Below are 22909 nucleotides of genomic sequence, written 5' to 3'. Positions count from 1 at the left end.
CCAAATACGAGGATCCTAGCCCTTTTCCATTGTTCAGGGTAGTATTGTAGTCTGAACATTGCATTGAAGATGCTGGTAAGTAGTGTTAGGGCTTTGTGAGTTAATTTCTTAATTATTATGTTCTGGATCTCGTCTGGGCCTGGCGCCTTCTTGGAGTTAAGATGACCTATAATCCACTTAATTTCGTGTATATTTGTCCTCTTAACCTCCGGCTTAGGTGCGTTTTCAAGGAATTCTGCTACCTTTGCCTCAGTTTGCCTGATGAAGGCTGGGTCAGATGGTATTTCGTTTGGGGTGAAAGCCGCCTCTATGGAGTCCGCTATGATTTCGGCTTTGTCACGGTTCTCGTATACCGGGCCGTTAGGTCCCTTGATGGTAGGGATGTTGTGTGGTTCTCGCGTGAAGTGTCTCGCTAAGTTCCACACTGGCCTGGTGTTGGTGTCGAAAAGTTTGAGGTGGTTGTTCCACTTTTCCGACCTGTATTCGAGTAGTTGCTTTTGTATTTCCGTGTTTAATTCGTTTTTCATCTCGCGGTCTTCGTCTCTGTGATGTCGAGCCCAGTTACGCCTGTGACTGTTGCGCCTGCGTATTAACTCTTTAATGTGCGCTGGAATCTCGAAAAGAGGTGTTTCTCTGTGTTTGCTTAGCGGTATGCTCGCAGTTGTGGCTGTTTGAATTGCTTCTACGAGGGTTTTGACTGCTTCGTCAATTTGGGCTGTGCTGTCTATTAGCATGCCTTCGCTTCCCTGTAGGAGTGTGTCTAGCTTGCGTTCGAATTTGCCCCAGTTGGCTGCTTTATAGTTGAGCCGGCGTCTGGGGTTTTTCTCATATTCCTCTGGGTTCGCATCTAGTGTAAATATCACTGGTTGGTGCCTCGACCCCAGGTCGTTCACTACCTTAATGCTATGCCTTTGAGGAATATGTCGCAATAGGGCTATGTCAAGTATGTCGGATACGTGATCGTTCGGTGCTAGGAACGTGGGCTCACTGGGGGCTGTTACCACATAGTCCTGGGATAGCATGTGGTCATACAGTCTTGTGCCTGCTGGGTTTGGTTTCAGGCATCCCCAGGTGGCGTGTTTCGAGTTTAAGTCGCCTCCTAGCACTGTGTTTCGATTTAGCCCCAGTACTGTTTCTATGTCTTGAGTGTTGAGGCTTGTCGGTCTGGAGTATGCTGCTATTACATTTATGAGTGTTCCTTGCACTGGTAGGGCTATTCCACATGCCTCTAGCGTGACCAGCTCTGGTATGTCTACCTCCATGTGCTTGATGTCCTTCCTTACCAGGACTGCCACTCCTCCAACTTTGTTAGCCTTATCGCTTCTGTGCATTTTGTAGCCTCTTATAGTGAACTTCCTCCCCGGAGGGAGGAAGGTCTCTGTTAGGAGAGCTACGTGTATTGAGTTCGCGGCTAGGAAGGCTTCGAGTTCATATTTCCTAGATCTGACGCCCTGGCAGTTCCATATTAGAACTCGAAGCTCCTGCGTGTTATTGTTATTATTATTATTATTATCTTCGTGGGGTTGTTCAGCCATCCGGGGTTAGGAGTTCGGAGATTGCATTAGCCAGGTCCCTTAGCCAGGGGTAGGGGAGCATGTTGGCCATCATAACCCCAGTGGTTATGGCTACCGACAGGTTCAGGTTCGGAAAGAAGGTTTTCAGGATTTCTTCTATCCTTTCCCTGAACGCCTGTACTGCCATGTTCCCCGCTGGCTGTTGTGCCTGTATCTGTGTTGGTGAGATTGGTGTGGTGAGAGGTGAGGGCGAGGGGGGTGGTGGTGCGGATGCCGGCTGACTATCGGCAGGTTCTCTGCGGGGGGTGGAGCTGGCCTGGGGTGGGCCTTCTAGTAGCTCGGGAAGAGCTGGCGTGGACTTAACCTGCCTTTGTTTGGTTTCCTGGGGCTGGGCCTTCTTGTTGATCTTACTTGAGGTCTTAGCTCGGACGGTGGTGGGGGCTGGTTGGGCTGAGGGCCCGTGGTTTTGCTTGCCTACCGTCCGTACGGGCTTGAAATTTAAAATGCCTCCGCCTGATGGGCGCTGGTTGTCTGAAGGACCTTGCTTTTGGCCCTTTGTGCCTGACGGGCCTGCGAGACCTGAAGGGTCCTGCAAGTGAGCAGGCCGGGAGCTCCTATTTATAGTACACTCGATGGTCAGGCACGCGCACTGAGGGCTGCGCGTCGAAGCTAGCAGAATGATACACAGGCGCGCGTGCAGCTGGCCGGCGGAGCGAGAAGGGAGCGCCGGACATACAACACATTTCATCCTCAAAAAGTTGTGAATTGAGTGTACTTGGTTATTATAATTAAAATTACTATGTAATGATCTGCAAAACAGAACTGATTTTTAACTTAAACTAATTTCTTTGTTTCATTAATTCCCTTTGCCTTGCCCACGGCAGGCTAGATGATGATTACGTGCAAGAAGACTGTTCTAAAACAATGCGGCAAGGATATACCGTAACTTAAATTAGGAAGAGAATTTGATTCAAAGTAAGGAAACTAAGTGGAAGAATTGAGGGTAGAAGAAAAGAGGATGCTAATGAGCAATAAGTCACTTCAAGGAATTGAAAAAGAAAAAAGAACTTAGTTATATAAAGATCAGGGTCGTTGTGGAGAACATTACATGTAGCGCTGCAGTAATTAATTTTGTTGAAAGTTCATAACGAGTTAAAGTTTTATAATCATCACATCCTTTCATAGTTTGATTTCGTTCAACCTTTTAAATGTGAGGTGCTGTGTCACAGTTCCCTGCGTAGACTGCGGTATGGTATTTGACGATAGTATAAGAGAAAAATTAAGCAGACTTCCTTCCTTCCTTCCTTCCTTCCTTCCTTCCTTCCTTCCTTCCTTCCAGCAAGCCTAGGCACAGACAAACACACACAAATTAAACTGAACTTGTTATAGGCCATTAGTTGTCCTGCCTGGTAAAAGAAACACGTAAAAGGTTACTTTAAATAAACTTTAACTTGTTAGACGTTTTTAGTACGTATAGTAGCCTACATACCGCAGAGATATTGAGTACAAGAAAAAGGGCTAACCGAACCCCCAGCTATCTGAGTGGCCATTTTTTTCTACTCAACACCTCATCGGCATGTACTAATGCCTGCATAGAAATAGAGCTTTTGTTTGCCGTTTTACTTGATTAAAATCTCTGACTAGGCCGGGAATCGAACCTGGGATACTCTGAATCAAAGACCATGACGCTGACCATCTAGCCAAGGAGTCGGACTGCATAGAAAGAATGTTTTCTCCACATCGCGTTTCCACATGCCAACACTTTCGCTCTTCAATTTCATTTCCTTGGCTTGTTTTCATTTTCCTGGGAACGGCACATAGTGTGGATTTCACCCAGTTTTACGATCAAAATGCCCATCCTTACATCAATGCTTTGTGGAGGGATATTGCGTTATTGCGTGCTGGTTGGTAGTGTGTTATTTAATTTGTATTAAAACGAGCACAAATATCCAGTCCCGAACCAGAAGAATTAACCATACACATTTAAAATTTCTGACCCGACAGGGAATCGCACCCGCGACCCTCTGATCCCAAATCCACGATGCTGATCATTGAGCCAAGAAGCCAGGCATGTGGCTAAAATTAAAATATTAATTTTTAAAATCGTTTCCTGGACTAGTTCTTTTCAAACTTTCAAAAAACTACGTATAATCCAATTCCATGAAGAACAAGAATGGGTTTCAGAATTTTGGTATGGCTTTCTATGGACAGACACACAATTATGGTATACCATAAATTCACCAAACTAGACTCCAGGAGATTGTTATGGAGAGACTCGCAGGAATAAGGTGATGAGGCGTCCTCTTTTATCTGGACATGTTCTCTGTTTTAGACCATTATCCGGAATCCGGGCGAATTATTTAAAAACTTAAATGCCCTTCTTTTTTAGTGAATCTGCTTACTTTTGGATTAATCTGTTTTACTAATTCGTTTTTACAAGTATTCTTCAGTAAATGGCGGAATCATCGCTATCATATCGATTTACAGAAATGCGATTATGTATGTGTATAGAGTACCCTACATATGATTATTCTATGCATGCATTGTATTGTGATAATAGACGCTATTTACCACTCTGTATGCTATATGCTTCTCTCACAGCAGTACCCCGTCAGGTCACTGCTATGTTAATGTGTGACAAGCGATAGGAGACAACCGGGATTTGAAGGAAGCCTGTCTTAAATTTATGGTGCTGAAAAGTAATATTGATTATTGTGATGTTGAAAAATGTAGGAGCTGTGAGCTTGCATCCGGGAGATAGTGGGTTAGAATCCCACTGTCGGTAGCCCTGAAAATGGTTTTCCGTGGTTTCCCATTTTCACACCAGGAAAATGCAGGGGCTATACCTTAACTAAGGCCACGGCCACTTCCTTCTCACTCCTAGGCCTTTCTTATCCTATAGTCGCCATAAGACCTATCTGTGTCGGTGCGACGTAAAACCAATTCTAAAAAATATAGGCCTATTCTGTATTTGCAAGCGAAGTCAAAGCTTTCAAATTGATGATGTGAAATATTTTGATTAGTTCTGCAATTTCAAACAATTCCTTAGTGAGAGTAGTAATGACCCTGAATTTAGCAAGTTACCTTGTAGTCATATATAGTCAATGTATTTCTATTCACGCAAGTCAGTTGTAGTTGAGAGTTATTAAAACTTTCAGAATATCTTTTTCTCCTATACCAGGGCACAATGCAAATATAGAAAGACTATTTTCATCGATCTCAGCACATTGGACTGATAATAGGAACCATTTGAAAGTAGAACCTGTGAAAATCCTCTTAATGGTTGAATATAATCTGAAGGAATTTACATATGCATCTTTTTATTTGTTAGACAAGGCAAAACTCCAGAAGTCATCTGAATCTTCAGAAAAGTACCAGCAAGGCGTGTAAATTAGTTTCATTGTTTGAATTTTGTAAGAATTTAGTGTTATAATATGGAAATGGATAAATTTTGCTTATGTATGTGAAAGTTAGAATATATGTCTAAATTTAGATTTTCAGTGGAGGATTTTTGTGTCCTCATTTTCTGGTGGTAGTAGTGGTGATTATTGTTTTAAGAGGAAATACAACTGTGCAACTATCCTCTATATAACACTAATCAGAGAGAAAAAATGAAAGGATCCGATACTTCGAAAAATGAAGATGTCCGACAAAGAAAGGCAAGGGCCACGAAGGGCGTGAAAATGAGACTCCCTTAGGCTTCGAGTGCTCTAATACCGTCGGGGTCGAAAAGAACAAGAGCTGACCAAGGGAGGTCAGATAGGATAGTTGAAAGTAAGGAGCCTGTCACAAGTAAGTGGAAGCAATGTCAGGTCTCAGCTAAGGACACGTGGTTGCCAACCCACGCTCCCAAGTCGAGAGTCTCTGGGGTCCTTTTAGTCTCCTCTTACGACCGGCAGGGAATACCATGGGTGTTATTCTGCCACCCCCACCCACAGGGGGATCATTTTTCCGGCGTTGTCCTCCTTTTTAAGTAGTTTTGTTCTCTATTCTTACCTATTTTCAACTGGTCACCCTACGCAGGAATATCATTTTAACATGAAACGGGTTCTAAGAATGAATGAAGAATTAGAAATCAAAATTTGTAAAGTACCTGATTTAGGTTTTGTATTTTACAGGTTAGAGCTGAGTCTCGTTTTGCTTCATCGCTGAATTATTTCTAAAATGCCTGCTAAGAACGTAATTTGAACTAATGATCATGAGATTCAGAGACAGGAAATGACATATCTCACATTGGCAGGCTGTTGTGTTGTAACCTAAAATGGCCGAGCCGTGTCCATCTCGAAAGCAGGATGTTTACAGTTTCACATCAATCTGGATCAGATGTGTCAGTCAATACAGCTAACGTCGATATAATTTCTTCTACGCCCGTGCGAAGTTCCTTTATTGCTCTGTACACAATGTTGCTACGTGTCGACTGTGATGAAGTCTGTCAGCTGAAGAAACTGACACATTTGTCCTAAAGGCGATGGAGCCTCGATACTTGAGCGACGTAAGGATAAAGAAAACAACTGCCAAAGTCGACAGGAGAGAAGAGTGTTTTGTTGTGTTTCTGCTATAAGAATTTCGTCATACTGCTGCTATCCATTCTGTGAATTCATACACATGGAAATTGTTTACAGCTTATCAGATGATACACTTTCGTTATAGATCGTTATCCTTTTCATCAATGTATGAATGAGGCAAGTTATTCCAAACCGTCTATTCGCGGCTAGGTCTTGTTGCAGTGTCGGCTGGTAGGTTGTGAATGTGTGAGTTGGGTGGGGGCTGTCAGTGACCTAGATTTACGTAAATGCAATGAATTATAAAAATATGTGCACATATTATATTAAACAAATGCCGGACAAGAAACACACACAACAGCATAAGCGATTGGCTCCGTCACAACCACACAGCCAAGAAGTCTTATCATAGACGCATTTATCAAATTTTCTTGAATAAGTCGCCTGTCCTTTCAACCCAGTTTGTACTTGCACGATATTCAGATCTGGTATTAGCCTACCATTTTAATTAATGCCCAATTTTCCCCTAAAATTTAATGCACCAAAACGTAGCATCTTTAACTGCGAAAATAGTTCTTACCTCTATACATGACGAACTGTAAATTTTCCAGAAATTAATAAAGAAAATATCAGTATAACTGAGTTATATTTTATCAAGCACTGTGTATAATCTAAAGAAAAATTGCTCACGCCTCGCTGATGAGGTGTGTGCTTACGACGAGGCCTGTTGACACTCATGGGTGACCTGCACCACCGAGTGTCTGGTGGCACTGGTGATGTCTATTCCTGTCGAATAACACCAAGGGATCTGCTGAAGGTTTAAAGTCTCCATCCGACAGACGAATTACCATCAACAGCGTCATATGTTCTCACTGCATATGCGGATAGGTTTGGTATTGAACTCAGGTTCTTGGAACGCCATCTAGTGGTTAGAAATTATATACCACCGCCTTCCTACCCTGCCGGCCAAATTGTTTCTGCCACGAACCTGCTACGCAGGCGTAGCAGGGGGAGAGGTGATACTCCCACGTGGCGCGTCGCAGGTGGCGGATAGGGGAGTCCTAACCGGCTTGCCGGCGGACTTGAGGGAAATAAAATACCTCTCGCGGACCAAACACACACCCCCTGTGGGTGGGGGAGGCTGACGAATAATACACCCACGGTATCCCCTGCCTGTCGTGAGAGGCGACTAAAAGGGGCGACCAAGGAATGATTGTATTAGAACCATGAAACTACTTTTGATTAGTACCATCACGCGCGGAACACCATCGGTCGCTTTTACTTGCGAGTAGTACCACTCTGTTAGGTACTCCATAGTTTTGTGATTCGTAGCACTCGAGTGGGGTTCAGTGTGGGTTTCCAGTACCCGTGAGTCGTGCGCGTGTGTGCAACACCACAGGTCTGGGCGTTGCCTGTGAGTAGTACCCGTGTGAGCGACACCACGCGTCTGGGCGTAGCCTGTGAGTTGTACCACTATACGAGCGACACCGTAGGTCTGCGTTGCCAGTGATTAGTACCCACTCTGTAGGAACACTACGGGAATACCGGCGCCCGTGATTAGTACACCTAGGTGAGGAACGTCATCGGTTTGCGTTGGCTATGAGTGGCGCCATTGTGTGAGAAACACCATAGGTCTGCGTTACCTTCACGACGTACAATACTTGTGAGTAGTACCTTAATGTTTGGAACACCGTGAGTTTACGCTACCTTTGATTAGTACCGCAGCTTGAGAAATATCATGGTTCTCCTTTACTACCGATAAGTGCCATTAGCATCATTGTGCTTTATAAGTGGTCCCTTGGTCACTTCTTTTCTTCTTTTCCTGCCGCTTTTCTCACACCTGTGGGGTCGCGGGTGCGAACTGCGTCGCACATGTGGATTTGGCCCTGTTTTTACGGCCAGATGTCCTTCCTGACGCCAACCCTCTATGGAGGGATGTAAGCACTATTGCGTGTTTCTGTGGTGGTTGGTAGTGTAGTGTGTTGTCTGAATATGATGAGGAGAGCGTTGGGACGGACATATACACCCAGTCCCCGAGCCAGAAGAATTAATCAGGAGCGATTAAAATCCCCGACCCGGCCGGGAATCGAACCCGGGACCCTCTGAACCGAAGGCCAGTACGCTGACCATTCAGCCAACGAGTCGGACCCCTTGGTCACTACTACTATTATTTACAATCTTTTTTGAGTCTGATCCACTGATTTTTGTTTTTGTTTTTGTTGTGTTCATGTCCATCCATTCATTCGTCATGACTTCTTTTTTTGGTCAGTGGATGCTTTTCATTTTTTGTTGTTATCTCATTTCGTACCATTAGGGGCCGATGACCTCGATGTTAGGCCCCTCTAAACAACAAGCATCATCATCATCAAATTGTTTCTGCTTTTTTTCCCCACTAACGTGACTCGAAACGGCTAACCGCAGTGTCAGACAAGACGCCTTACCGATCATTGGCACCAGGTGGACTACGCCTCAATACAAAACATCCTCAACAACTTGGATCTCAGCTGCTCGCAGACCATAATTATACGGCATCGCGTTGCCATGGTAATGGTACGTATGCAGACTGAGGTAACAGAAGATATGTTTACCCAACGTTCCAAACAATCACACCAGTAGGAAGCACATATTCATTCCGAGTGCCACATTAGCTGTATTTAGCATTGAAATAAGGTTACACAATATAGCACTGATAAGAGCGAAATCACGTAAATTTCAAAATAACGACTATAAAATAATATAGATATTTACAAGTTGCTTCACGTCTCACCGACACGGATATGTCTTATGGCGACGATGGGATAGGAAAGGGTTAGGAGTGGGAGGGAAGGGGCCGTGGCCTCAATGAAATTACAGCCCCAGCATTTGCCTGGTGTGAAAATGGGAAATCTTCAGGGCTGCCGACTGTGGGGCTCGAACCCACTATCTCCGGAATACTGGATACTGGCCGCACTTAAGCGACTGCAGCTGTCGAGCTCGGTCAAATAAATTTTAAAATAATAATAATAATAATAATAATAATAATAATAATAATAATAATAATAATATCGTGTGCAGACATTTTAATTTGACTTCATCTGGCTGGCTGTTGGTCAAATTCGACGTTGCGTTTTACTCTAGGCCTTCTAGATGGCAGAGTGAACAGAATCTCTGTCGCGCGTCTATGACTGAGTTTTAATGAATTGTGTCGGGTAAACACCAAATATGTCACCAGAGATCTTTTACATACCGACATCGTACGAAATGGAGTCAAAAATCCGACTACCTCTGCCGGAATTGAACCCGCTATATTGGGATCCGGAGGCCAACACTACCACTGATCCACAGAGGCATAAGATGCCGACTTGCATGCTACCCGACTCAGCCACCCCTGCTTCGTTATTTCTACGTCTGGCCGACCTAATCGTATTAAGACAGTTAGACTATTAGTAGCCTTTTGTTCCTATGATGTCAAGAGGCCACTTCTAGCATTAGTTGATTTGCGCAATTGCAGATAATATTATACTATAGAGCAGTTAATGCGTTACAGGATTGTAAATGTCTGCAAAACAACCTCGACAGTGTTGTAAAGACGGACAGCAGAGAATGGTATGACGGTAAACGGTATGAAAAGTCCGGTTGTAAGTTTCACCCAGACGAAAAATTCCTCTCAGTGTTAATTACTGTGTTGATGGGGTGACAGTACCTCACGGGGATCACTGTAGTACGTAGGTGTTAATATAAGGAAATATCTCCATTCGTCTAATCACATCATTGGGGTTGTAAATAAAGGTCACAGATCTCCGGATATGCGTATGAGGGTATTTAGGAGTTGTAGTATCGGTCGAGTTGGCCGTGCGGTTAGGAGCGCGGAGCTGCGGGCTTGCATCCGGGGGATAGTGGGTTCGAATCCCACTGTCGGCAGCCCTGAAAATGGTTTTCCGTGGTTTCCCATTTTCACGCCAGGCAAATGCTGGGGCTGTACCTTAATTAAGGCCACGCCGCTTCCTTCCCATGCCTAGGCCTATCGTCGCCATAAGACCTATCTGTCGGTGCGACGTAAAGCAAATATCCTTTACAATTGTGGTTTTAAACCTTTGTCTGTGAAGTACAGTAGGTCCGAGTTCTTCAGCTGCATACAACAGTACTAATCCTTTCTCAAAAACTCCTGGGATGGCTAGGTGCTCTTCATTGGTCAGAGTTTGTAAGAAACTCCATGCAGTCTTGAAACGAAATCTAGGTTATTCAAGCTGTCTGTCTGTTTACAAGGTCATTAGTGGCGAACAAGAAGATCTCCCGGAAGATATTTCACCCAGCTAGTTGTAAAGAATGCAACGGTGACTTCTTGTGACGCAGAACGTTCCTTCTGAGCATACAAGAGATTTTATCGGATCACCGCCGAAACATCACACTGGAAAACATGGAGAAACACTCGGTGACACACTGCGCATCACGATAAAAAATGTTACCGTACTATTTGTGTTACTTAGGGGTTTAAAGACAGATTCTGTATTAACTTTATTCAGTAAAATTTATTTGTTTCATTTTCAGTGCATGAGAGCAACAGGGCATTATATACAACAATACATTGTGTAATCTACTCCGCGATTTATAGTGCATAACATTATTTTTAAATATTTGAAGCCACGAACCTACTACGTTGGCGTAGCAGGGGGAGAGGTGGTACTCACGCGTGGCGCGTCCCAGGTTGCGGATAGGAGTGTCCTAACCTGCTTGCCGGCGGACTTGAGCAAATTAAAGTAGCTCTCGCGGACCAAACAACACAACCGCCTGGGGTGGAGGACCCAGATGAACAATACACCCACGGTAGACCCTGCCTGTCGTAAGAGGCGACTAAGCTATGATTGAATTATAACCATGAGGCTAAGTGTAACAACATGGGTCGCCTTTACTTGCGAGTAGTACCACTATATTAGGTACACAATAGGTTTGTTAAAAGTAGGAAAAGAGGGTGAATCAGTGATGGTATTACAGTACCCGTGATTAGTACTACTCTGTGCAGAACACCACGGGCTTACGTTGCCTGTGATTAGTACCCACTACGTGAGGAATACCACGGGAATACCGGCGCCCGTGATTAGTACACCTATGTGGGGAACACCATGGGTTTGCGTTGCCTATGAGTGACGCCATTATTATGAGAAACAGCATAGGTCTGCGTTACCTGTGAGTAGTACCATAATGTGTGGAACACCGTAAGTCTATGTTACTCATGCTTAGTAGCGCTACACGAGAAATAGCGTGGTTCTTATTTCCTAACCATAAGTACCATTATGAGGGGCCGTTGACCTGGATTTTGGATCCCTTTAGAGAAGAAGCATAATTGATTCAGGATTATGCTTTGGAAGCAGCCCTTTGGTCAGTATATACCTTGTTTTAGTTTCTGGGAAGGTGGGATATTGCGAGTTGAATCCACTGATTGTTTTAAGTTCATAATCATTCTTCATTGTCTCTATTTTTGTATTCTAATCAGTGGATTCATTTTGAAACTATTTTTAATTTTCACTATTGCGAGTTTGATCAATTTATTTTTTACATTCATATTCATCCATTCAAGGGGCTGCCTGGACGAGGCGGCAAAGGCGTTCTCGGTTCGCCCTGAAGGACGTGGGTTCGAATCCCCGTCAGGTAGTAAAATTTAAGAAACGAGATTTCCATTTCCAGAGGTGCATATGGTTCACTCAGCCTACACCAAAAATGAGTACCAGGTCAATTCCTGGGGGCAAAGGCAGCCGGGCGTAGAGCTAACCACTCTACACCATCACGTGCCGAGGTTAACAATGATGGAAGCCTTTACCTTCCACTCCTCCAAGGGCCTTCATGGCCTGTACGAAGGTGACTTTGCTTTTTGCTTTGCTATTCATCCATTCATTCTTCATCATCACGTTTTAAATTCTGGTCAGTGGATGAGTTTTGGACTTTTAAATTGTCAATAAATTTAGTCTCATTTCGTACCATTTGGGGTCGATGATCTAGATGTTAGGCCCCTTTAAACAAGCATCAATTTTTTAAATTTTTTGTTATCCTTTCAATTAGATTGTCTAATACTGTCAAAATTTGAAGGCAGTAGGCTGTATAAATTATCTAATGCAACAACGACGATTTTTTCATAAACTATGGAGGTATTTAAAACAATTTTACTGTCTCATGTCACAAACATAAGTCATAATAAAAGGAGTATACGAACATTTTTGTATATTTTCTGCATTAATTTATTACATATTTCACTGATATTTGCTACATTGTGTACATATTTCGCACTGTGATATTACATAAAAATCCAGACTTGTAATATTTACATAGAATGATAAAGGATGATGAATTAACTGCAAACTTGGTCCGACCCCGCGGTGTAGGGGGCAACGCGGCCGCTTGTCACCCGGTGGACCCGGGTTCGATTCCCGGCTGGTTCGGGAGTTTTAAATTGTAAATGATTAATATCACAGTCTAATACAGTATATACAGTCGCAAAGCTCTGATGATATTTTTCATCCGAGCGACTACAGTGCTCCAAGCGGCGAGGTAGAGTTAACTTGCTAGCAGACAACAGGGAACGAATTACCACTACAGTCTAAAATGGTCATAACTTCTGAACCATTCATGCAAATAATGTCCTGATAAGATTATTGTAATCCTTATGAAATAGTGGAGGAGGTCGAACAATTTATTTCGATGAGGAGTTCGAGGATAATATCGAAATATTTATTTAATCTTAAGGAGTTATTTTTCTTTACCGCGGACTATAACAAAATCGCTTCTAGAGGGCAACCGGTTCGAAATAGGTATATACCATCCCGGACTTTCTGGTAGAGGTTTCTATGCTCTACAATTCGTACGCTTACACTTGGGGTCTATCGTTGACGGTTCAGGCAGCGTAAGCCAAGAAAGCAAGTGACGGACCGACCGACATGGAACCTGTCAAGTTGGGCTAAGAAGGCCAGCGCTCTACCATGGTCGGTCACTTGCTTTCTTGGCTTACGCTGCCTAAGCCGTCAACGATAGACCCGAAGTGTAAGCGAACGAATTGTAGAGCATAAACACCTCTACAAAAAAAGTCCGCAAAAGTATACACCTATTTCGAACCGTTTGATGTCTAGAAGCGATTTTATGTTATAGTCCGCGGTAAAAAAACATAACTCCTTAAGATTAAATAAATATTTCGATATTATCCTCGAACTCCTCATCGAAATAAATTGTTTGACCTCCTCCACTATTTCGTAAGGATTACAATAACCTTGTCAGGACATTATTTGCATGAATGGTTCAGAAGTTGTGACCATTTTTAGACTGTAGTGGTAATTCGTTCCCTGTTGTCTGCTAGCAAGTTGCCTCTACGTAGCCGCTAGAGGTGCTAGTGTTGCTCCAGCTGTCAAGTGGATGAACCTTCCTCTTATTAGAGCTTCGCGACTGTATATATTAGACTGTGTTAATATCCCTGGCCTGGGGGCTGGGTGTTTGCGTCGTCCTTAACGTTCCTTTCCTCACAGTCAACATTCTACTCTTCCTCCATTCCAATTACATGCAGGTTCATATCACATGATGGAAGTAGGGGCAAACGATCTCTATAGGTCGTCGCCCCGAACAAATAGCATTTTAAAAAACTGCAAACTTCATGATTTTATAAGATGAATTATATATTCCTTCCGGGGAGAGTAACGTGGCAGCATCGAAGATATGATCAGTGCCGCAGTCGCTTGAAGTGCTTACTTGAGTGATTTGAATACAGCCGGGTGGTCGTTAAATCTTCCATACATTGTGTGTATGTGTGTGGCTGGCAGAGCTCTATCTCGCTGAGTGATTCTTCCTGAAGCACATGAATAGGAGTCAAGTCGACAATATTCCCTATTGTGATGAGAGGAGTTAGCAGACTAGATATTCAACATGTTAGTAAAGAAGCGTGAGCGATCAGCTGGAATGAGGCCGCGTTACGTACAGGGCGATGCACAAGTTACTGGGAATATCGTCCAAGAAATCTGAACTGACGTGCATTGTAAGCTTATGAATTACACTTCTGTTATTTGTATATACCTATTACTAACACGGACACGATAAAAATAGCAAATGATTCTGTATTTCAATAAAGCATTATTATCTAGTGGAGCAATTTTGAATTTCCCCTGTGGATGGGGGTCGCAGACGAAGAATACACCCACGGTATCCCCTGCCTGTCGCAAGAGGCGACTAAAAGGTGTGACCTACCGAGCTCGATAGCTGCAGTCGCTTAAGTGCGGCCAGTATCCAGTATTCGGGAGGTAGTAGGTTCGAACCCCACTGTCGGCAGCCCTGAAGATGGTTTTCCGTGGTTTCCCATTTTCACACCAGGCAAATGCTGGGGCTGTACCTAAAATTAAGGCCACGGCAGCTTCCTTCCCAGTCCTAGCCCTTTCCTGTCCCATCGTCGCCATAAGACATATGTGTCGGTGCAACGTAAAGCCAATAGCAAAAAAAAAAAAAAAGGTGTGACCAAGGGATGATTGAATTAGAACCATGAGATTACTTATAATTCGTACTATCACGGGAGGAACAACACGGGTCGCCTTTACTTGCGAGTAGTACCACAAATGTCAGGTACACAAAAGGTTTGTGATTAGCAACAATAGAGGGTGAATCAGTATGGTTTTTACAGTAACCGTGATTAGTACCAGTATATGCGGAACGCCACGGGCTTACGTTGTTTGTGATTAGTACCATTGTAGAAACACCACGGGTCTGGGCGTTGCCTGGGATTAGTACCATTGTGAGAAACACCATGGGTCTGGGCGTTGCCCGGGATTAGTACCATTGTAGAAACACCACGAGTCTGGGCGTTGCCTGGGATTAGTACTCACTATGCGAGGAACACCATAGGTTTGCGTTGCCGATGAGTGGTGCCGTAATGTGAGAAACACCTTACGTCTGCGTTACGTGTGCGTGTTAAATTAACTGTGAGTAATACCACAATGTAGGGGCTGCTTGGCCGAGGCGGTAAAGGCGTGCTCGGTTCGCCCGGAAGGACGTGGGTTCGAATCCCCGTCAGGAAGTCGTAAAATTCAAGAAACGAGATTTCCACTTCCGGAGATGCACCTGGCCCTGAGGTTCACTCAGCCTACACCAAAAACGAGTACCAGGTTAATTTCTGGCGGCCAGGCGTAGAGCTAACCACTCTACCCCAACAAGTACCGAGGTTACGGATAGTGAAAGCATTTACCTTCCACACCTCCAAGGGCCTTCATGGCCTGTGCTAGTACCACAACGTGTGAAACATCGTAAGTCTACGTTACTCATGATTAGTACCGCTACGTGATAAATCTTATGGTTCTTATTTTCCTAGCGATAAGTACCTGGATTTTGGACTCCATTAGACAACAAGCATCATCGATTCAGGACTGTGTTTTGGAAGCAGCCCCTTGGTCAGTATATACTACTAGATAATTTCTGGTAAGGTGGGGCATTGCGGGTCGAATCCACTGATTGTTTTAAGTTCATAATCATTGTTCATTGTCTCTTTTCTTTAATTCTAGTCAGTGGATTCATTTTGGAATTATTTTTAACTTTCAATATTGCTGGTTATTTTGAATTCTGGCGAGTGGGTCAGTTTTGGACTTTTAAATTGTCGTTACATTTCGTCTCTTTTCGTACCGTTAGGAGGCGATGACCTAGATGTTAGGCCGCTTTAAACAACAAGCGTCTTCATCGATTTTGAATTTATGGTGATAGGCCTTATAATATGTACTTGCAAACGACGTTAGTTGTTTTCCTCGTGGTGCGACCTTTTCCTAAGACCCTTCTGACCACTACTGTTAGCTTGCTCCTATTTCCCCGTGCGATAATTAAACCATCCTGCGTTTTCACTAAAATAACGGTAAGTACGAGGGTTGTAAATAAAGTACCGGCAATATCGATAGAACGCAGAGGGGGAGAGTCCTAGAGTACCGGCCACCTTGACTTTTTCCTTTATAAAAATTAAAATGCTGTACGGTGTGAGATTTTTATACAATAATCTTGTACTTCATTAAATGCTTTTGCAATGTCAGGGTGTGATTTCCATAAAAACTTTCGAGTTCATAATACTTGAAAATACAATGAAGCTTAATTTCCAAGGACTACAAAAATCTTCTTCCAGTACCGGCCAGTTACTATTTTCTAAGATATATATGTCTAATAAATTACTAACATCAAACAAATACAGAATGAACTCGACAACACATAATTATTGGAATTGACATCCACTAACTTCAACTTTGGTTTAATTTTTGCAATAATTACAAAAAAATGCAATATATTCCCTTGGTCTACACATCCAACATGCGCCCAGTCTTTGCTTTTGGTACACTGCACTCATTCTTCATCCAATGACTCAAAACAAATAATGCATAATGTGTTTTCTTTTTCCTTAGTATTTACATAATACTCATAATAAAACTGCTTTCCGGCAGTTCTGTTTTCTTTGTTGAACTGGTGAAGTACTTTTGAATGCTCGGCCAAAGCGAATGCTAATTGTAAAATTTATTTCCTGCTCCGGGACATGAAGATTTTCTAGATCCTTCATATAAGTAACCAACTGATTATAAATATCGTAATCTATTGTTTATTCTTGTGACGAAAGACCTGCGAAACTGTCCCCCCTTGTACCCACTCCTAGCTTTTTAAAGTGCTTTTTATGCTCACTTATTTTCCCACACATACTTGTGGTCTGTCGTTAACAGTTTAGGGAAGGTAAATCGAAGAAAGGGTGGGATGTCCGTTTCTTTGTCTTCCCTAAAATAACTACTGCTCTGCTACCGTTAGTAATAGATTAATGTTACATCCACCTAACTCTCCATCGATGGTGGCTCTATTCAGTGATGAAACCCGCGTGGAAACCTGTCAATTGGTACTCGAGATGAGCCTGTACAAACACCAAACAGACATCAAACGGGGACTTAATTTTATAATACAGGATGGTCGGAAACAACGTGAACCGGGCATATGAGCGTTAGATGGTCGATCATACTAATAAATAATTTTAAAAATGTAATTGGATATCTTACGCCATTAGCTGCTGACGTCAGTCAAACAGATTGCGAATTTAAATGGGTTTTCCGAGGCGTTTTTGTAAGTCTGCTCATGGCTAAAGACTTGCTTGAGAAACATGCCGGAAAATCAGCATCCAACAAAAACACATCGTAGGTTTCAGCCGGTGTTATCCTAACATACTTGCTATGGCGCCATCCTGTGTGCTCCCAAGCTGGTCTTAAGCCACGTGCTGATTGAGCAACATCGCCCGCGAAGTGATCTGATTGGCTAACTTCAATAACTGATAAAATGACAACGGCTTCAGATACCTAATTATTTTTTCAAATTATTTATCGGTATGACCAAATCTCAACGCTCATACACGGGGCTCACGATGTTTCCTACCATCCTATATATATAGCCTTGTTCCCTTTCATTATTTCTGCGTGAAACATGCAGCGATTCTCAATCAATCAATCAATCAATCAATCAATCAATCAATCAATCAATCAATCAATCAATACTAATCTGCATTTAGGGCAGTCGCCCAGATGTCAGATTGCCTATCTTTTGTTTTCTAGTCTTTTCTTAAATGATTCTTAAATTATTGAACATCTCACTTTGTAAGTTATTCCAATCCTTAACTCCCCTTCCTATAAATGAATATTTGCCCCAATTTGTCGTCTTATAATAATAATAATAATAATAATAATAATAATAATAATAATAATAATAATAATAATAGTAATTCCGTGTGGCTATTTCTAGCCGACTACAGCTCTTATAAGGCAGACCCTCCGATGAGGGTGGGCGGCATCTGCCATGTGTAGGCAACTGCGTGTTACTGTGGTGGAGGATACTGTTATGTGTGGTGTGTGAGTTGCAGGATGTTGGGGACAGCACAAACACCCAGCCCCCGGGCCATTGGAATTAACCAATGAAGGTTAAAATCCCCGACCCGGCCGGGAATCGAACCCGGGACCCTCTGAACCGAAGGCCAGTACGCTGACCATTCAGCCAACGAGTCGGACATTGTCGTCTTGAATTTCAACTTTATCTTCATATTGTAATCTTTCCGACTTTTAAAGACGCCACTGTAACTTATTCGTCTACTAATGTCATTCCACGCCATCTCTCCGCGGACAGCTCGGAACATACCACTTAGTCGAGCTGCTCATCTCCTTTCTCCCAAATCTTCCCAGCCCAAACTTTGCATCATTTTTGTAACGCTTACTTTTTTGTCTGAAATCGCCCAGAACAAATCGAGATGCTTTTCTTCGAAAATTTTACAGTTCTTGAATCAAGTAATCCTGGTGAGGGTCCCATACACTGGAACCTTACTCTAGTTGGGGTCTTACCAGAGACCTATATGCCCTCTCCTTCGCATCCTTACTACAGCCCCTATACACCCTCATAACCATGTGCAGAGATCTGTACCCTTTATTTACAATCCCATTTATGTGTTTACCCCAATGAAGATCTTTCCTTATATTAACACCTAGATACTTACAATGATCCCCAAAAGGAACTTTCACCCCATCAACGCAGTAATTAAAACTGAGAGGACTTTTCCTATTTGTGAAACTCACGGCCTGACTTTTAACCCCGTTTATCACCATACCCTTGCGCACTGTCCATCTCACAACATTATCGAGGTCATGTTGCAGTTGTTCACAATCTTGTAACTTATTTATTACTCTATACAGAATAACATCATCCGCAAAAAGCCTTATCTCTGATTCCACTTCTTTACTCATATCATTTATATAAGAAAACAAGGTCCAATAATACCGCCTTGAGGAATTTCCGTCCTAATTATTACGAAGATATTATATGAGCATTAGCTCTTGTCTTAAAGGTATTCTTCTGATTGTGTTGCAGGCAGCAGCAGTTCGCCGCGCTCTTGGAGGTTCCGTAAAGGCGCCGCAGAGAAGGATAAGGCAGTGCAGCCCGTGCCCAGGCCATCCCTTCCGCAGGTAAGAGTACATTTGAGAATATTTCGTTTGATTCCTGTAATAATGATGAAACTTCATCGAATATTGTTGTAGTGAACTAAAAGAAAAGGAAGTCAAAATATCACGCGTGCAAACTGCGGCGCAGATTTCCTGTGCACAGTGCATCGGTCCCACTCGGCTCGGCTCGGACCAACGCTTCGTCTCTGGGCTACTCGGCTACGCTCGGTTCAACTCGGCTCAACTCAGCTCGGATTTGGAGCGCTACGGAGCAAGTGAGGAAGAGGGAGACAGGGGGTGCAAGCGAGACAGGCGTGAAGAAAGAGAGAGACAGCGCTATTGCTCCAAATCGAGGAGTGGGGTCTGCACTTTGGTCAACCAAGCGAAGTCGTCTCTTGCACCGTGCACAGTGCATGCACCACCCTGATAGGCCCTGATGTACGTGGTTAGGCATGTCAAGGTCACGGGCTGACTCGCAGTTCTGCGTACATGAGAAACAGCTGTTACGAGGGCTAGACCAGGATGTTATCAGATAGCGCGAACCTGAAGGGGTGTACATAATACGTGCATAACGACGGTACTCCGTACAATGAAAATGAAAATCCACAGCCTGTTTCCAGTCATTCAACCGCGTCAGGAATGAAATGAATCAAGCTTCCATCTAGCGGCGAGGATAGGAAATGTGCCAGCTGCCGAAGCCTGTCGCACTCCTCTGGGACAATGATAAATGACTGATAGATGAAATGTTAATGGAGAGTGTTGCTGGAATGGAATATGACAGGCAAAACCGGAGTAGCCAGAGAAAAGCCTGTCCTGCCTCCGCTTTGTCCAGCACAAATCTCAGATGGAGTGACCGGGATTTGAACCACGGTATCCAGCTACTCCGTACAATACATACGTATATAAGGACATACATAATGAAATGTGTTCAACGCGGCATAAAATGCTCGAAACACCATGCTTTGTATTCGCCGTGTACTAAGAAAAAAAATATTTACTTTAAAGGTTGCCATAAGCAATGAATTAAAAATGAAAGATTTATTGTTTTAGGGACTTAACATGCTCGACTCTCCTATGAACAATTATGAAGTGGAATAATACTTATTACTGTGTAGCTTCTGTAGCAAATCGTCATGCGTTTATACGTTTTAACAAAATATAATAGGCTACTTAGCATCTCTTCACGCTAGCATGTCGATACAAAAATACACAAATACAAACACACATCAACAGATTACTGTGTCAATCCTTAATCCACAATCTGTGTAGCTGTAAGTTTCAACCATTAATTGTAGACCAAAATAGGTAACTGGAGCCTGTCATCGGTAGGCATGCACAACCCTGACTCAGCAATGTGCTCAGTACATCCTCACTGAAAGATCACAAATATATTTTCTGTAATATGCTATTTAATAAATTGCCGTCTTGCCGATCACGCATATCCAGAGCTTGTCTCCAAAAAAATATTACTTTCGAACTTGATAATGGGCAATGACTAGGAAGGGAAACAATATGAAGAAAGATTTGTAAAAATGTAAAAGTATTTTAACAGGAATTACATATTTTAATGGTTAGGTATATTTGTCCCTTAACCGAGTACAGAAGGTTCACATAGTCTTTTACAAAATTAGCCTATATAGATTCACTTTCGTCTATATTTAATAACACGATTTATTTTTTTCTTCCAGGTCTTTTCTCCAGTTTATTGGGGTCGGTACATGATATTACTTTGACCTGATTTTATGGAAAGATGCCTTTCCTGACACCAACCTTATGAGTGCAGGAATGTATTCACTATTGCGTATTTCATTGGTGGTTGGTAGTAGTGTGGTGTTTTGTATGCAGATGTATTAAGACGAATAGAAACACACATACAGTTAAAAACCTCGACACGACCGGGAATCGACCCCGGGACCCTCTGACCATTCAGCCAAGGAGCTGGACGAAGTGAAATTCGGTCTTCTTCTTCTTATTCTTGATTTTCCCGCAATTTTGTGGGGGGGGGGTGGCACTTGACATTTATTTGACCCCGTTTCATGGCCGGATGACCTGCTTGACGCCAACCCTATGGAGGGGTGTATTTACTATTGTTATTCCGTGGTGATTGATAGTATGGTGGGTTGTGCGTACATGAGGATGTGTACTGAGATGAACACAACAGAAACCCAAACCTCGAACCAGGGGAATTAACCAAACGTAGTTAAAATCCTTGGCCCGGCCAAGAATCGAATGCGGGGTGTTCTGTAATGAACACCAGTATGTTGACCATTCAGCCAAGGAGCCTCACCAAGTGAAATAAATCAACCAATCACAAGCATTGCAAGTCTTCCAGTATCATGAATCCTTACACTTAGTGAGAAAAATTCACTAGTTACTTCAGCTGGATTTAACGCAAGTGCCAATACGCTACAAGTATATTTCTAATATTTTCTGACAGAAAGTTGCATCTTCTGTCAGTTAATATTGTTTTATACGATGGAAACGATCGCTCCACATCATATGATGTAATGGGAGCGTATTAGTACCATGTACGTTTGGAAACTTAATACTTGCAGGTATTTCACTGTTCCTAGCTTCCAGAACCTCACTAATTTGATAGAGAGTAGTGTAGACTTCGATGGATGATTTTCCAACAGCAACCTATGACAAATTTGGTTGAAATAACCTTCCCTGATGCCCCTATTTCTTCAGACAGTTCTTCCTCAGGCCGCCTACATATTGGAGTGTTGTATGCAGAGACACCTTTTTTGCATCCTGCTTCACCGGCACAGTAGACACACTGACAGAACGTGACTGTATCTACGTCAGTTCTCCTTTTCCCCTTTTGCTTTGTTGCTAACTGCCTCCTGTGCAAGTTCTACACACCGAAGTGACTGCGTGAGCATCAGACCTATCAGTCAGCTGTCCTGAACAAATATCTGGGAATCTCGGTTCAATGCCAACGGAAATATTAACGGAGGAAGAAAAAATCGTGTAAAGCATGAAAACAGTTCTATTTAAAAGCGAAAAAATCTTGTAAATAATTTTTTACTGAAATACATGTATACCGTTGGTGGAGAAATGCCCTTTTCGTTTACTGATGTACTGCTAAATGAAAATGAAAAATCCACAGCCTGTTTCCAGTCATTCGACCGGGTCAGGAATGGAATGAATGAAGCCCTCATCTAGCGGCGAGGATAGGAACTATGTTTGCTGCCGCACGGTCGACTGGATCCCTCGCTGCGCTCCTTATACCGGCCTTGACAGTCGCTTGTGAGCCCAGTATAAAGATGTAATTGGAAGGTTTCACCATAATGCCACTGGAGCGCTGGCCACCTAAGTCACTGACAGGAAGCTGTATACCGCAAATTACCGCATTTCCAGGTTCATTGATATTGTTTTGCTGTCGTAAGTGTTGGTAATGTGTTCGTTAGTCGGCCGTGGCTGCCGAAGCCTGTTACACCTCTCTGGGGCAATGATTAATGACTGACAGGTGAAATGGTATTAGTGTTACTGGAATGAAGGATGACAGGGAAAACAGGAGTCAATTGTAAAAAAGACGCACTGTTGTTCATTTCACAAAGTGAGTAGTAAAACTACGAACTTTTGCTCATTATCAACTGTGCGGTCGCAATGTCCAGTTCATGAAATGAGCAGTTACACTATCTGCACGTAACATATTCAAATACAAGATTATAGCTATTTTATTTTATTTCCTTGTTTTTCTTTCCGATGAGGCCTGCTAAGGACCACGTGCCAATTTCAATTCAGTTCCTCATACTTTGTTGTTTTCTCTTCGGTTCCTTCCAATATTCTTTCATCCTTTCACTAAGCTGTTACTTTCTGTCCTCGGAGCACTTCCCAGCAGGCTTCTTGTTCAATCTTCTTGGAATCCTTCCATACTTACTACCCTCTTTCTAAAAATATCTCTGTTCATGGTTTATTCTTTTCTTATAAAATAGCATTTGTATTTTCTTTCTTTTTTTCTTAA

The 22909-nt window shown here is 42.9% G+C and overlaps 1 protein-coding gene across 4 annotated transcripts in view; it reads left to right on the top strand.

The window, feature by feature from the left end:
• Window positions 1-22909, top strand: part of LOC136871659 (high affinity cAMP-specific and IBMX-insensitive 3',5'-cyclic phosphodiesterase 8) — a 1461726-nt gene that overhangs the window by 901561 nt on the left and 537256 nt on the right. For all 4 annotated transcript variants that reach the window (XM_068227181.1, XM_068227177.1, XM_068227179.1 and 1 more), the window contains exon 3: window positions 18869-18963. In XM_068227181.1, coding sequence (XP_068083282.1) covers window positions 18869-18963 — 95 coding nt within the window. The remainder of the gene's footprint in view (window positions 1-18868; window positions 18964-22909) is intronic.

The sequence above is a fragment of the Anabrus simplex genome, chromosome 4 (assembly GCF_040414725.1).
Source record: "Anabrus simplex isolate iqAnaSimp1 chromosome 4, ASM4041472v1, whole genome shotgun sequence".
Lineage (NCBI taxonomy): Eukaryota > Metazoa > Arthropoda > Insecta > Orthoptera > Tettigoniidae > Anabrus > Anabrus simplex.
This window is presented reverse-complemented; position numbering and strand designations above follow the sequence as displayed.